Below are 13428 nucleotides of genomic sequence, written 5' to 3' on the forward strand. Positions count from 1 at the left end.
TCTCCAGGGGTAATGTCAATCTCCGTGCACACGATCCATTTCTGGACATAGCTGTGTCGAGCTTCTTGTCACTTGGCTGCTGCCGACGCCTGCAATGAAACTTCTTAGTATGTAGCATTTCTTGAATGCATTGCACAGCAGATAACTTGCCTCGAACTGAGTGGTGAAAATGGTGCTGTTGAGGCAGGTTTCGACCATGAATGTCACCCTGGCTTTATCTTCATCCTCAAGAAGTGGGAGAGGTTGAAAAGGATTTAAATTTTACTAGTATTCCAACCAATTGCCCATTTGTTCATAGCTGCAGCAGCAGTTATGTGAAATATTCATCCTGGACACTAGTTGGGATATATGCACAACTGTATCAAAAGCTATGCTAACTCGTTACTAAAATTCAATGGGAAAAAAAAACCTCGACGAGAACATTACCGCAATCTGTACATAAAACAGCTTAGCAATGTGCAAGCAATTCTGAAACTCTTTGACTGAAGCCAGAGACCACCTTCATGCGCTGTTTTAACGTTGGCCGATATGTACATGCAAAAACTGCATTCTTAGTGCAGAATGTACGTAATTTCGTTGCCCTTCAATGTTTCTAGACTGCTGTTTGGTTCAACTACATTATGGACAACCAGTGCTGAAACTTTGCGTGCAAAGAGCAGCGCCTTAACGCACCACCTAGTGCATCATGGTAATGAGTATCAGTAACACATGGTGGGGGGGGGGGCGATTTTGCATTAATTTGAGCAGTCTTATTGAGGTATGTGTTCAGGTTCTGGCCTGACTGGGAACTGGCACACTAGAACGCCCTAGTGCATGGATATGGTCAGAGCTTGGCTGGATGCATAGAGCTAAAGCAAATGTTTCCACGGGCACACGTCTGTTTCCAAAATGTACGATTTTAGCGGGCTCACTATCGGATGGTGTCCACATATCTCTGCAGCACAATCAAATTGCCGTCGTGCCTCCTGGCCAGCACCGATTCCCCATCCAATACAAAATTTCTACTACAGAAAATGCACTGAAATTTTCCCAGTTTGCTGCGAGGTGCTTACAGTTTACGATGCAATGCATTATTCAAGCTAAAAATTGGTGGCATGGTTAGCCCCATTAAAATGGGTTTTGCCTGTTGCAGTGTACTTACAGCTTGACTTGGCACCAGCAGTTCAGTCTGAAATGCAACATATATATTTTTTTCAGATGTTGCTTATTTGAAATGTAATGAAATGGATAATGCCAGTTCGCTAAGTGCTATTACTTTTAGCCCTGATGGAATACTGCGAAGCCATTGAGATCATCTGGATAAAAGCACCTGTCACCATACTGATGCTAAGAGCCACAAACCAACAATCCTTACACTTTATGGCCCTGGTTAAAGGTAGCTAGATGTAAAAAAGCTATTGGTTTGTGCTCATCGCCCAAAGAAAGGAACCGAACAGTGATTTGCTACTGGGGGGTATTCTGTTTGTGTCCACCTACCGGACACGTCCATTTTGTCTGCTGCTGAAGTTCTGATTGGCTGGGCTGAGATACACAGGAGACAGGCGCCCCCAACCAAACAGCACTTCAGCAACAGACGAAATTGACGCGGCCACTATGTTGACACTTGCAGAATGACTCCCATGGTCGACAGCGTAGCCTGGCATAACCTCGTGCCTGCGCATTGCGTGCCGAGGGAAGGCCCATGTCGCGCATTTCATAATCTTGGGATCGTAATATCGGCACATAGCGTACTAGATATCACATGCAAAATGGATCGAACTTTTTGTTAGCGTTTAAATGGGAAAATTGTATTTGTTTCGAAAGCTGGTGTTAGGTATTGCCTACTACGTCACTCGTCCCGCCGGACAGCGTACGAGTAGCCTGTGGCAGACGAATACGGGGACGCCCGTGATACGCAGGTCACGCGAAGTTGCCATCGAAGGTAAGCTCTGCTGTGGGTCGGGTACTTCGCCTTCTGGCACGTAGTTCATTTGCGTCTACCCGGTTGTTACTAGGCCTTTTAAAATTATTCTTGCGGTAGAACACTCCTTGGATGGTGCTTGAAACTGTACAAAAAAAAATTTCTGACGGGGCTTGTTTAAGGGGTACTGAAGGTGACGTTAAGAGAAAGCTTTAGCTCAGGCCCATTGAAATAGATATAAAACGCAAAAATGCTTTTTTGGGGGGGGGGTGAGGGATAAGAAACACTTCTGTATCATTTGAGAGAGTGAAATTCTAGTGACAGCAGAATTTTGATTTCTTTGCCTCTTCCTTCGTCTTCCACTGCTGCTGTGGCTGTCGGAAGGAGCGTGGAAGAGAGGAAAGGCGAGGCGAGAAACTCGTTTGAACCTTTCCATCGCGTCGCATGTGCACAATGAATGGCCTTTGGAGCTGCCTGGGCGCCGGCTCATTAGCCTCTTGACAGCTGTCCGCCACCCCCCGCAAAAGCATCAGAGAAGCTACAGCGCTTGCCTTTCTGCTAACGTGCAAGACGAGAGGGAGGAGAAAGGAGAGGTGGCAGACAATGGGTAGAAGCGGATAACAGCCTTGCCACTTTTCGCTCGCAGTTCCCGTACCGGGTGAGGGGGAGTCGAGAGAGAAAAGGTGACATGGAAAGCAAGGAAACACGATAGCAGTTGCGGGTAAACAAAGTACGCTACGGTACTTCTCTACATAAGCATCATGCAAGTTTGAGAACTGATGCAGGGCGTGCAGTCGCGAAAAGCACCGTAGGGTGTAGGCGGAAGAGGACGCACTTCGGAAATGGTCGCACGTCAAATCAAGACTTCTGTGCCTGCCGCGGTAGCTTTGGGGCTATGGCATTGCTCGAGGTCGCAGCTTTAATCCCGACCGCGGCAGCCGCATTTCGACGGGAGCAAAATACAAAAACGCTAGTACAGTTATATTTTGGTGCACGTTAAAGAAGACTAGGGCGTCAAAATTAATCCGGAATCCGCCACCATGGCGTGCCTCATATTCTAATTATGGTTCGACACCTACAGCTCCATAGTTCAACTAAAGTTGCTTCTGCCACGATTAAACGTTTCTGCCACGATGCGATGTGCCATGTGAGGCAATGACAAGGCTCAATCCTCACAGATTATAAACAATGGCGCACAACAACGCCTCAAACAAGCACGTCTCCCTGTGTGTTCGGTGTACTACGCAGGCACACAGCCGTGGTGCATGTAAGGTAACGTTTAAAATTTACTCGGCACTTTTGTATTGGACTAAACGCTGAATACATTAAAGATTCGCCGTGGACATCACCGCTAGTTATTGTCAATCAAAGCAAACAGCACAGAAAGCTTATATCGATTTCCACAGTGCGTGGGATCCGCATACTTTAACAAAAATCCGCAAGTTTCAAGAAATTACGCAGAAACCATCGACGCGATGAGAGCCAATGCATAGCCTGAACAAGCGAGCGACAGTCCCCCTCCTTGCTTCCTATCCCCGCAACTCGATTGCCCGAGAACACGAACTCTTTCCCTCGGAGCCTTCCCTCGCTTTCCCTTACTTCCTCCGTTGCAGCCGTGGAGAGCGAGCGTCTACTTCGTGTATCCAAGGTATGTCGGCGTCAACGCCGTCAGCGTTCGATGGTACGCTCGCCTGCGTTTGCGTTGCATGTACTTCATGGGCGAGAATTCGCTATCGAACTTTGTCCGCCGCATCGTCCATGGTGGACTGGCTACCGCCGTGCTGCCAGCGAGACGTGCGACGAAGGAGCGAGCGATAAAGCATATAAAGCCTGCCCTTGTGCTCCCTCGATCCGGTTCCTCCCAGTCAATCCCTTGCCCGAGATATGGTGGCTCTAGCCACCACACCCGAGATTAGCCCGAGAGCTCGTGCCCTTTCCCTCGCCTTTTCGTGACGAATGGGTGAGCTAACGAGCGACAATGTGCCCCCTCCATACTCCTTTCCTCCATCCTCCCTCCACTCGCTTACGTGAGAGCTCACGCGCGACAAGCGCTTGTCGTCATCTGTCACTTTGTGTACTCGTCCTTTGCTTAGCGTTCTACATGTAAATAATTTACAGCCTTTTTGTGTGTAAGAATGCGAGTTATAGACAGATTTACACCCTTATTCACTTTTAAGGGTGTAAATTACTTAGCGGTAGCTCTCGCTAATTAATTATGACATTCCAACCAGCCCCCAAACCGCTATCCCTTCATTTTCTTGAGAGTACGCTCCCTTTCCCTCGCCTTGCCGCGTCGAACGACCGACAGTGCCCCCCCCCCCTTCCTTCTTTCCTCCCAGCAACTCGGTCACGTGAAAGCTCAGGCGCGACGCCCCCAGCCCCTCCCTTTGCCCCCCCCCCCCCCCCCCCATACAGCCGCCCCTCTTCGCAACTAGTTTGCCCAAAATCACGCGTCCTTCCCCTCGGCACGTTTTGTCACCTTCTCTAGCCCGAGTCCGGCCTACCACTGTCCTAACACCGACCACGAAAACGGCCGAAAGAGCAAAAGAAAGGTATTCGATTCAAAAATAGAAGCATGAAGTTTATAAAACCGTAACTCTGCACAATAAACAGATGACGCAGTTCTGTAAAATGTCTATACGTTAGAGCTATGTAAAGCCGACAAATTCGAAATAAAGTTTACAGGTTACGTGACTTTTTTTTACTATGCTTACGAAGGATGTGCAAAAGTACTACTCACAAATTTCAATGCTGTTTGTATTATACCAATTGTAACCTCTTTAGATCTATTAGGTGCAGTTTACAGAATTGTCAAATTGTGTTTTATTGTTTAGTGACAAATTTGTAAACTTCATAGTTTCCCTTTATTTTGCCATTTTCAACAATCTTTATTAAATTTATAGATGGCTTAAATAAGAAGTCTGCCTCTTATAGTCACTAGATTTTAGGCTTTATTGTGATAGCAATCATATGGAGACTCCATGTGCATTTCTGCCGTAGGCGTGATGTTCCGTATAAAGTCCAAGGGCGATAACATCGCCGCCGCGCACCGTATGCTGTATGTGCGAGTGAAAGCCTGTGAGGGTGAACCGACGATGGTGGCTCAATCTCGCGCGTGCAAGGGAGGAAATTGGGGAGAGAGAGAGAAAAAACTTTATTTTCATGTTCGGTGGTATGGTGGAAAGGCCCTCAGTTCAGAGCCTCGCTTGCGGCATTCTTCAGTGCAGCACTGATAAACGCCGCAAGTTACCGTTGGTCGTCGGCGCTGGCTGCTTATGTCAGCCACCCGGTATGGGGTTTAGAGCAAAGATTTGTGGGGGCAGGAAGGGGAGGTGGGGGTGGTCCACAGGACCAGAAGATATGGGATGTGTTCGGGTGTTCGCCACAATATCGGCAGGGTGGGGGATCTTCAGGTAAGAGGCCGCGGAGGAGGTGCATTCGCGCTGGTGTAGGGAGTGTTTCTGTCTGACCCTGGCGAATCAGTACACCCTGTTCACGGGTGAGCACTTTGCTGAGCTTGGGGAACTTGCGTCTTGCCTCTTGATGTGGCCGCAGAAGCAGGGGAGCCTACCTTTTCGTCTGGGCTGGTCGCGGAATGCAGGGTGCCTGGTTCAAAGTCTCGCAGGCGAGCTGATTAGCTCTTTCATTTCCCGGCAGCCCATCATGACCAGGTATCCAGATGATTTCCAGAGGACCCTGAAGGTGCTCTTGAATAAATGTCGAAATGTGGGCCGGGAGATCGTTGTGCAACAATTTCCTGCAAGCCATCATGGAGTCGGTAAATATGATTCTTGGGTAGGCTGACTTACTGAGGGGTATGTGTTTGATCGCGGTTGCGATGGCTGTCAGTTCCGCTAAGGTCGGATCTGTCTCTGGGAGTAACTCTGGGAGTCTGGAGGTCGTTATTCACGACTGCTATAGCGGAGCCCCGTGCACCAACGCAAGCATCAGCGTAGAAGTATATGCCGTCAGGGTGTCTTGCCGTGTACCTCTTGAAGTAGGCAACTCGCTGTCGTCGCCTCTCCTTGCTTCGTTCTGGATTCATATGGCGTGGCAGTGGAGCTATGGTTAGGAGTTCGCGTTATTTCGGCGGTAGTGGGCGCGTGTTCAGAAGGGGCGCAGCTTCTGGATGATGACCGATGCTATGGAGGATGTGCGTGCCTTGAGACGTGCGCTGCAAACGCAGTTCTTGGCGACGACGATGAATGCTGACTAGTTCCGCCACCGTGTTATGGCAACCGATGTCAAGGAGGAGCTTAGTGCTGGCACTAAACGGGATGCCGATGGCCAGCTTTGTCGCCTTGCGGATGAGCGCATCAAGGCGATTAATATCTTGCTGACGGAGATCGGTATAGGGCAGGTGATAGCGCAGGCGCGACATAATTAGTGCGTTTCTTAGTTGAAGCATATCTGCCTCTTTCACTCCATTTGCTCGGTTGGAGACCCTACGCATCATGTGCAGCACCTGTTCTCCTTGCCTGGGCAGGTGATGCACCGTCGCAGCGGGACCTCCATCTTTCTGGATATGGAGACCGAGGATCTTAATACATTTTGGTTGGGAAATCGGCACGCCTTCGTTTACAATTTGTATGGTGGGCGGTCTCCATCTTTTGTGGTGGACCAATAGCAACTCAGATTTTTCCGGCTCACATCTAAGGCCAATAGTTTGAGCAGACTCATGCACCCTGTTCATAGCCTGTTGGAGAGTTTCTTGGATATGCCCTGGTGAACCTGTGTTGATCCAGATGGTGATGTCATCTGCGTAGATCGCATATTTTATGTCGGGGATGTCTCGTAGCGCTCTATGGACTACGCACATGGCAAGATTAAAGAGTGTGGGCGAGATCACGGAACCCTGCGGGATACCTTTCTGCGGATGGGGATACTGTTGTGAGGTGATGTCGCCTACTCGTAGCGTGTACGTGCGACTCCGTGAGAACTTTCTAATATAGTTATAAAGCTTGGTTCCGCAGCCAGTAGCTCCGAGCTCTTGCAGCATAGCATCGTGGTCAACATAGTCAAAAGCTTTCTTGAGGTCTATGGCAAGAATAGCTTTAAGTTGAGCGCTGCTTGTTTCCTTCGTGATTTCTTCGTGTAGCTGCAGCAGAACGTCTTGAGTAGATAAGTGATGTCTGTATCCAATCAAATTATGGGGTAGGTGTTGTGATTACTCAAGATCACTAAGAAGTCTGTTAAGCACGATGCGCTCCGTTAGCTTACCCACGCATGATGTTAGCGATATTGGACGCAGGTTCGCTATGGCTTGGGGCTTGCCAGGCTTCGGAATGAAAATTATGCTGGCTGTCTTCCTCTTCTGGCAAGCTGCCCGTGTCCCACACATTGTTAATTTCCTGAAGTAAGAATGCATGATCGGCTTCTGTAAGGTTGCGGAGCTGTGTTGTCGTAATTTGGTCTGGTCCTGGCGCTTTATTCGGTTTTGCTTCTGCTAAGGCACGCTGTAGTTCCGCTAATGTGATTGGGCCGGTGAGACCCTCATTTTCTGGCTCTGCGCTTTTGTAGTCGGCATACTGTGGTTGCGCTGGATCCGCAATGTGTGTTGTTATAAGCTCGTTGAATAGGTCGTCGGTATGCTCAAATGTTTCGAGCAGCTTTCGCAGCTTATGGCACGTTTCCGTCTTTGTCTGGGTTGGGTCAATGAGTGATCGGATGAGATTCCACGTGGAGCTCATATTCAATATGTCATTGAGCTTGTTGCACGTATCGTACCACTGCTCACGAGTGAGATGTTCAGTGTAGTGGATGATCTGCTCGTTGAGCGTGTTGATGCGTGAGCGTATTCGATTGAGCCTACTTCTTTTCCACCTCTTAATGAGGGCATGTCGTGCCTCCCAGAGATGAAGAAGATGCTTGTCCGTGCTTGGTTGCTCCCACTTCTCTATTATTTCCTTCGTGTGTGACTGGATTCGTTGCCTGACCATCTCTACCCAATCTTTCAAGTGCATGTTTTGGAAGTCTCCTACATGTGTCTTGCGGAAATTGGGGAGGAAGCGCGCCGCCTTCCGTCGCGCGCAAGGCAACGGGGAGGAGGAGGAGGGGGGGGGACGTTCTAGTCCGGCGGCCGCTGCATGTGGCGCAGCTGAGCGCGGCCGCTTGTGCCTTATCTTGAAAGCGATCTGCGATGAGTACAGTAGATCTAGGCGCACCGAGGGCTTCGTGTGCGCTCTGTTCTCGCCGCTGAGTTCGCGTTGAAGCGAGAGGCAGCACGAAGGTCAATTCGCTCGCAGCCGCTGCCGTGGTTTCTCCCTCCAGCGTTTCGACAGCGAGTGTGCGCGGTCATCCAGTCAGATGTGTTCATGTTTGCTTGTGCGCGCGTGACACAATGCTAGTAGGCAAATATTTACAAGTTTATACAACCGATAAAACTACTATCCTTACTTCGTATAGCTGTGTGCTAGTCTGCTATAGCAATCGATGTCTCGCCTTTCGGGCGAAACTGAGCGTCGGCGTCGGAGTAACCGAGCTAAAGCCTAACGAGCACAGCGAAAGATGAAAGAGCGAACGCGGAGCGGGGGATGAAAGGACACGAGTCGCGAAAGGCAGAGGCCAATGAGAGCGGCCCCTTCAGTGACGTGCGCGCGGGATACGGGTGTCGTGCGGACCTGCCCGAACACTCGTTTCGTACTATCGTATGCTCGCGTGAGCTCTCGCTCGCGCTTGTTTGATTTGCGTTGTTCGGTATCGTTCGCGCTTAATTGTTTCGATTGTCATGGTTTGGATCTTTTTTTTTTGCAATCTTATTGAATGCACGACGCGAATTGTTTAGTACTTCTTGAAAGCCGCGTGGGCACCAGCTAATACCAGAACCTTCGAGGAGTCATGTAGAAAAGCCGACGCGCTTGACCCGTAGATAGTATTTCCGACGATCGCCGACTCTGCTCGCCGCTATCGTTGTGCTTGAGTGTCACTTGTTTTGCTGGGCCCAAGTTCGCCCAATAAAGAGTTAAATTTGTTACAGTTTCGGACAAAGTGTCGTTATTCACATTGACTACCACGTGACAATATAATCATAATGCAAATAGTGTCAGCCACTTGCTCCGGTTGCGTGGCGACCGGAGGAAGTGCTTAGATCGTCTGCCGCAGCTGCTAAACTATAGCTGCCCGAGCAGAGGCTCAGCACCGCCGCCGAGAGGACCCTGTCGTTCAGAATCAAATTCCTTGCCACAATATATCCCGAATTCAAAACACCTAAACAGGTGCGCCTAAAATTCGTATTAATGAGTATCGTAATCGTCGGTGAATTTTCTTCTTCTTTTGAATGCAACAAACCTCATAAAAATAGATGCAATTGTTATCGAGAAAAAATGATTTCTACGTTTCCGTGCATTTAGATACATCAAATCGACAACTCAATGAATGAAACATAAGTGTTCTTACTCTTAGGAGACACGCCGCGAAGCAGCAAACCGAGCCGTGTCACTTTTTTTAGCGCGCGCTATAGGAAATAACAGCGATGCGGTCAACCACGTACAATGCTGTTGGCTTGAGTAGTGCAGCTTTTGTTCCATGCTTGCTTGACTCTCTGAAGGTCCGGCGTCCCAGAAGCGGTGATCGCAGTGGGTTGGCTCTTCCCGAACGCCTCTAGCATCTATGATACAAGTAGCGGGACGAAAAAAAGAGCACATGTATACTACAGTTCGTAGTATATACGCGGGGAGCATATGTTTTATCTTATAACACAAGTTCATGCATGCACGAAAAAGTCGAGACTGTACTCACGGCTGGGTGCATCACCTTCAGGACACATTCCGAAGCCCGGTCGAACACCGTGTCAGAGACTTCTGAAAATGGCATTGGCACAATAGGTGTGTACAAGAGCGCCCTCTAGCGTGCTTTAGTCAATTCTGAGATGTTTGCCTGGCCGACAGCCTGGAATGCAACTCCATTTGTTGGACGAAACATACATGACGTGCACAGTGATCAGAGAAATACGCAAACGGCACGTACACCTATAGACACGCGCGCATCAAACTGTTCATAAAGTCTCATTAGGGTCAGTGACTCTAAAAAATGTTAGAAGCGCTTTCGTTGCGCGCACTGCGCAAGCAGTGTTTCCTCACGCGCCATGGATGTCCTGCAGTTTCATAGATTCTCTGCCTGATTAATATCGACTGCAGTCATATGAAACAGTCATTAGGAACAAATCATTAGGAACACTGTACACTGAGCACATCGGCGAGTCTAATGACTAAAGTTTGCATTTAAGGTATTTGGTGTATGCCACATTGAACCTGATGCGGTGAAGGCATGCTTGGTTTATAGTCTATATACTTAGGGCTCGCAGTATGTTGAACTCGCAAGGTGGGTCAATTTTGTAAAGAAGTCCCTACTGAAGATGCGCATCGCGCCAAACAGAACGCTGTTAACTCCACGCGACAGTATGAATGCAAAGTCGCAGCGTCTTTCTTCGAAAATGGTATTATAATTGAGCCTGTCGAATTGTCATGTGCGGCTCCTCCAAGGCGGTCAATTCAGAGCTTTGCCAATCTCTCTGCCATTTCATCAAACATTCTGCTCGCTTCAGTCACAGTTCTTCGAGCTCCCGTGCCTGCTGTAGGTCGAGCTCAGCGAGAATTGACAGCTCCCATGTGATGGAAGCAGTACGCCAAATCCATTTCCTTATATAGGAACGCGAAAAGAAGAAAAAAAGTGAGTTGCCTTAAATGCGTGCATTATTGTGGTGTTACCGCATTCCGCGACCGGAATAGGCTAAAATACAGTCACCGTCGTATACAGCAAATCCTCATTATAACAAGCTCATCGGGACAAGAAACAGAGTTCGTTATAAGCGGTATTTCGTTAAAATTAACGCGGGAAGCGAGCGCTCCAACGGCGCAGCATATAGCTGAAATGAAGTCGTGCTAATGTGTATAATAAACTTGAATTGAATTGAATTGAATTGATAGGCAACATAACAGTGGCGAAATTCTGCTGATGCCTCGCGAGCTGTCGTCTGTCGCATTATCGTCTTTTACCTCGTAGTGGTCCCGAGACGTTGGAGTGGCGCCCTCTCGCGTGTGACGTAAGCTCGGGGACTCCGCTGTCGCGCCGCGCGCGCTCTTTGCCTGAAGGCTGCTTGACGCTGTCGGTATAGACCTGTCCTTCTCGAGTTCTTAAAATCTCGTGAGCCCGCAATATTGTACTAAAGCGTACAAAATATTCTAGAACACTATTTCACCGCGAGATCGAGCGTGCGACGCAACTTGAGAAATAATACTGAAATGCCTAAGAATTTAAAACCCCCCAAAAAAGACTGAATCGTCACGATGGCACATCACAGTCACCGTAGGCGTTGAAGTCTCTATAACGAAATTATTTTTGAACAGTTCTGATAGCGTCCACGCAACAATGGTTGCTAGTGTACTGTCCATTGCTCATATGCTGTGGCCTAAAGCTCACGGCACGGTGCGAAAACGCGCTCACGGCGAAAGCAAAACATTGTGCGCGGACATGCATGCAGACTCGGAGTCGGTCGCTACAAACCCGTGCGATCGCTGCATTGAGGCTTCATTCTGTAATGCTCCATTTGGTTATACAGCCCACTATAAGAACATGTGCCACATCGTTTGCTCTCAGCGTCTGGCTACCTTTCACGCAATTAATAAGCCGGTCCGGGAGACTCCATCGCGGCAACCGCGCGCAGTGGCGTTCACTGTACGTATTCGGTAAAGAGGTAGCGTCTGTAAACGATTCTGTGCTCTCAGTTTGCCCAAGATTATTATTTAGACAGTAAGAAACTTCCCTCGTTTTGAAAGTACTTACAGAAATGTTCAGGAGAGCTGCCACGTGGTGTTTTTACTGAGCGCCGTAAGCCAAACCTATGAGGAGCGCGTCGCGTGATCCCTCATACTACGCAAGGGAGGCGCTTCCGACAGATGGCGACTCCGTAAGTCCTCGCCCCCAATATCGAATGCTACTGAGCAAAATTCCGGCATATGTACACGTGACCGCGCTGCACTCACCTGAACACTTGTAGGCCAAAGCGGCGTCGTCTTTAAGCATCCACAGGAGAAGCGACCAGCGGAGAAGTCCGGATGTCCTGCACATATCCCTCGAGATGCGGGATACGCGTCGAGTGTGTATTTGTATACTCTGATGCAGAGTAGCCACGACTGTCCCGTCCTGGACAGACCGACTGTAGCAAGAAGTCTGGGGTGTCCCTGGCGGTCAAACTGATGCAGTGAATAAGTTCGTGTAAAGCGGGGGACAACTCCTACCCCCGCCTCCTCATCTGCGCCGCTCTAAATGGCTAATGAGTCGGAGGCCTGCGACCATGCAGCTGCGGCTGACATAACTGCGAGTATAGCTGCGTGTTGACGTAGGCGCAAGCTGAGCCACTGGAACCCTCGGCCGCCTGGATGCCGGAGACCTAATTGAATGAGTGCTCACGTATATGGTTCAACCTATAATTTCGTTTGCATTGGAAGCGAGGAGACCGCGGGAAGGTGAAAAGATAATTAGCGCTGGCAAATGAAGTTTACCTGAGCCACACGGGGAGAAATACCGATTGACGCCAGGTAGACAGAAGAGTGTATAAGCGTTGGCTATTTCATATCGAGCGTCGCTTGTATGAGGACCGAGATTGCGAGCGGATAAAATGTAAAGTTACTATAAAGTTTTTCACCTTGCTCCTTGCCTGCGACGCCCGTGTGTTTGCCCAGGCATAATCGCAATGGAAAGAATGCGCGCGCATTTAGTCGATCGCGGGTATGTGCTTATAATCCGATCATGACGAGCGTTTTCGCAGGAGTCTGACAACAAGTGTGCCAACATATCCCGCCGCAGTGGCTCACGGGATGGGGCGCGCTATATAGCTACTGAGCACGAGGGCAGGGGTTCGGTATATAATAGATTAAATTCTGAAGTTTTACTTGCCAAAACCACGATCTGATTATACGAGGCACACCGTAGTGAGGGCCGGACTCCGGATTAATTTCGACCACCTACGGTTCATTAACGTGCACCGAATACACGGGCGTTCCTTTTCTTTTCTTTTTTTCATTTCGCACGTAAGTCGTTGCGTACGTAAGCTGCTTGCGTATCCTAACCTAAATCTTTCTAATAATCAGATAGTGACCGCACCGATGAACTTTACTGAGTCAGATGCGTGACAAGCTGCTGCTTCAAAATATTTGCCAAATACGGAATTAATTAAAGTACGGGGTTTCACGTGCCAAAACCAGTTTCTGATCATGACGCACGCCGTAGTGGAGGACTCCGGAAATTTCGACCACCTGAGGATCTCTAACGTGCACCTATATCTAAGTACCACGGGTGTTTTCGCATTTCGCCTCCATCGAAATACGGCCGCCGTGGCCGGGATTCGATCCCTCGACCTCGTGCGCAGCAGCCCAACACCATAGCCACTGAGCAACCACGGCGGGCCCAAATAAGGAACGAAGAGCAGCTAGGACCCGCTAAGCTTGATTCAATTCATAACCGGAAAGCTTGGATAGCCTGGAATACATATTTAGCCCCGCTTTTAGAACGAGCACCATATACATACGCGC

The 13428-nt window shown here is 49.1% G+C and overlaps 1 protein-coding gene across 1 annotated transcript; it reads right to left on the reverse strand.

Annotated features, from left to right (window-relative positions):
- Position 1: 1 nt before the first annotated feature.
- On the reverse strand, positions 2-12104 carry LOC142575789 (uncharacterized). Its single transcript, XM_075685440.1, has 6 exons — positions 11881-12104; positions 9638-9699; positions 9390-9506; positions 1142-1168; positions 151-225; positions 2-89 (listed from the first exon to the last, which is right to left on the reverse strand). Exons 1-6 carry the CDS (start codon positions 11963-11965, stop codon positions 69-71), a joined length of 387 nt encoding a protein of 128 aa, XP_075541555.1. The 5' UTR covers positions 11966-12104; the 3' UTR covers positions 2-68.
- Positions 12105-13428: the final 1324 nt, after the last annotated feature.

Source organism: Dermacentor variabilis, chromosome 3 (genome assembly GCF_050947875.1).
Source record: "Dermacentor variabilis isolate Ectoservices chromosome 3, ASM5094787v1, whole genome shotgun sequence".
Taxonomy (NCBI): domain Eukaryota; kingdom Metazoa; phylum Arthropoda; class Arachnida; order Ixodida; family Ixodidae; genus Dermacentor; species Dermacentor variabilis.

What these genes read in the sequence shown, in the direction of transcription:
- LOC142575789 (XM_075685440.1), bottom strand. Translation starts at nt 11,965, where the DNA reads ATGTGCAGGACATCCGGACTTCTCCGCTGGTCGCTTCTCCTGTGGATG. An exon ending in TTTGGCCTACAAGTGTTCAG is followed by an intron (nt 9,700 to 11,880) that starts GTGAGTGCAGCG and finishes TGCCATTTTCAG; the next exon opens with AAGTCTCTGACACGGTGTTC. An exon ending in TGAAGGTGATGCACCCAGCC is followed by an intron (nt 9,507 to 9,637) that starts GTGAGTACAGTC and finishes CTTGTATCATAG; the next exon opens with ATGCTAGAGGCGTTCGGGAA.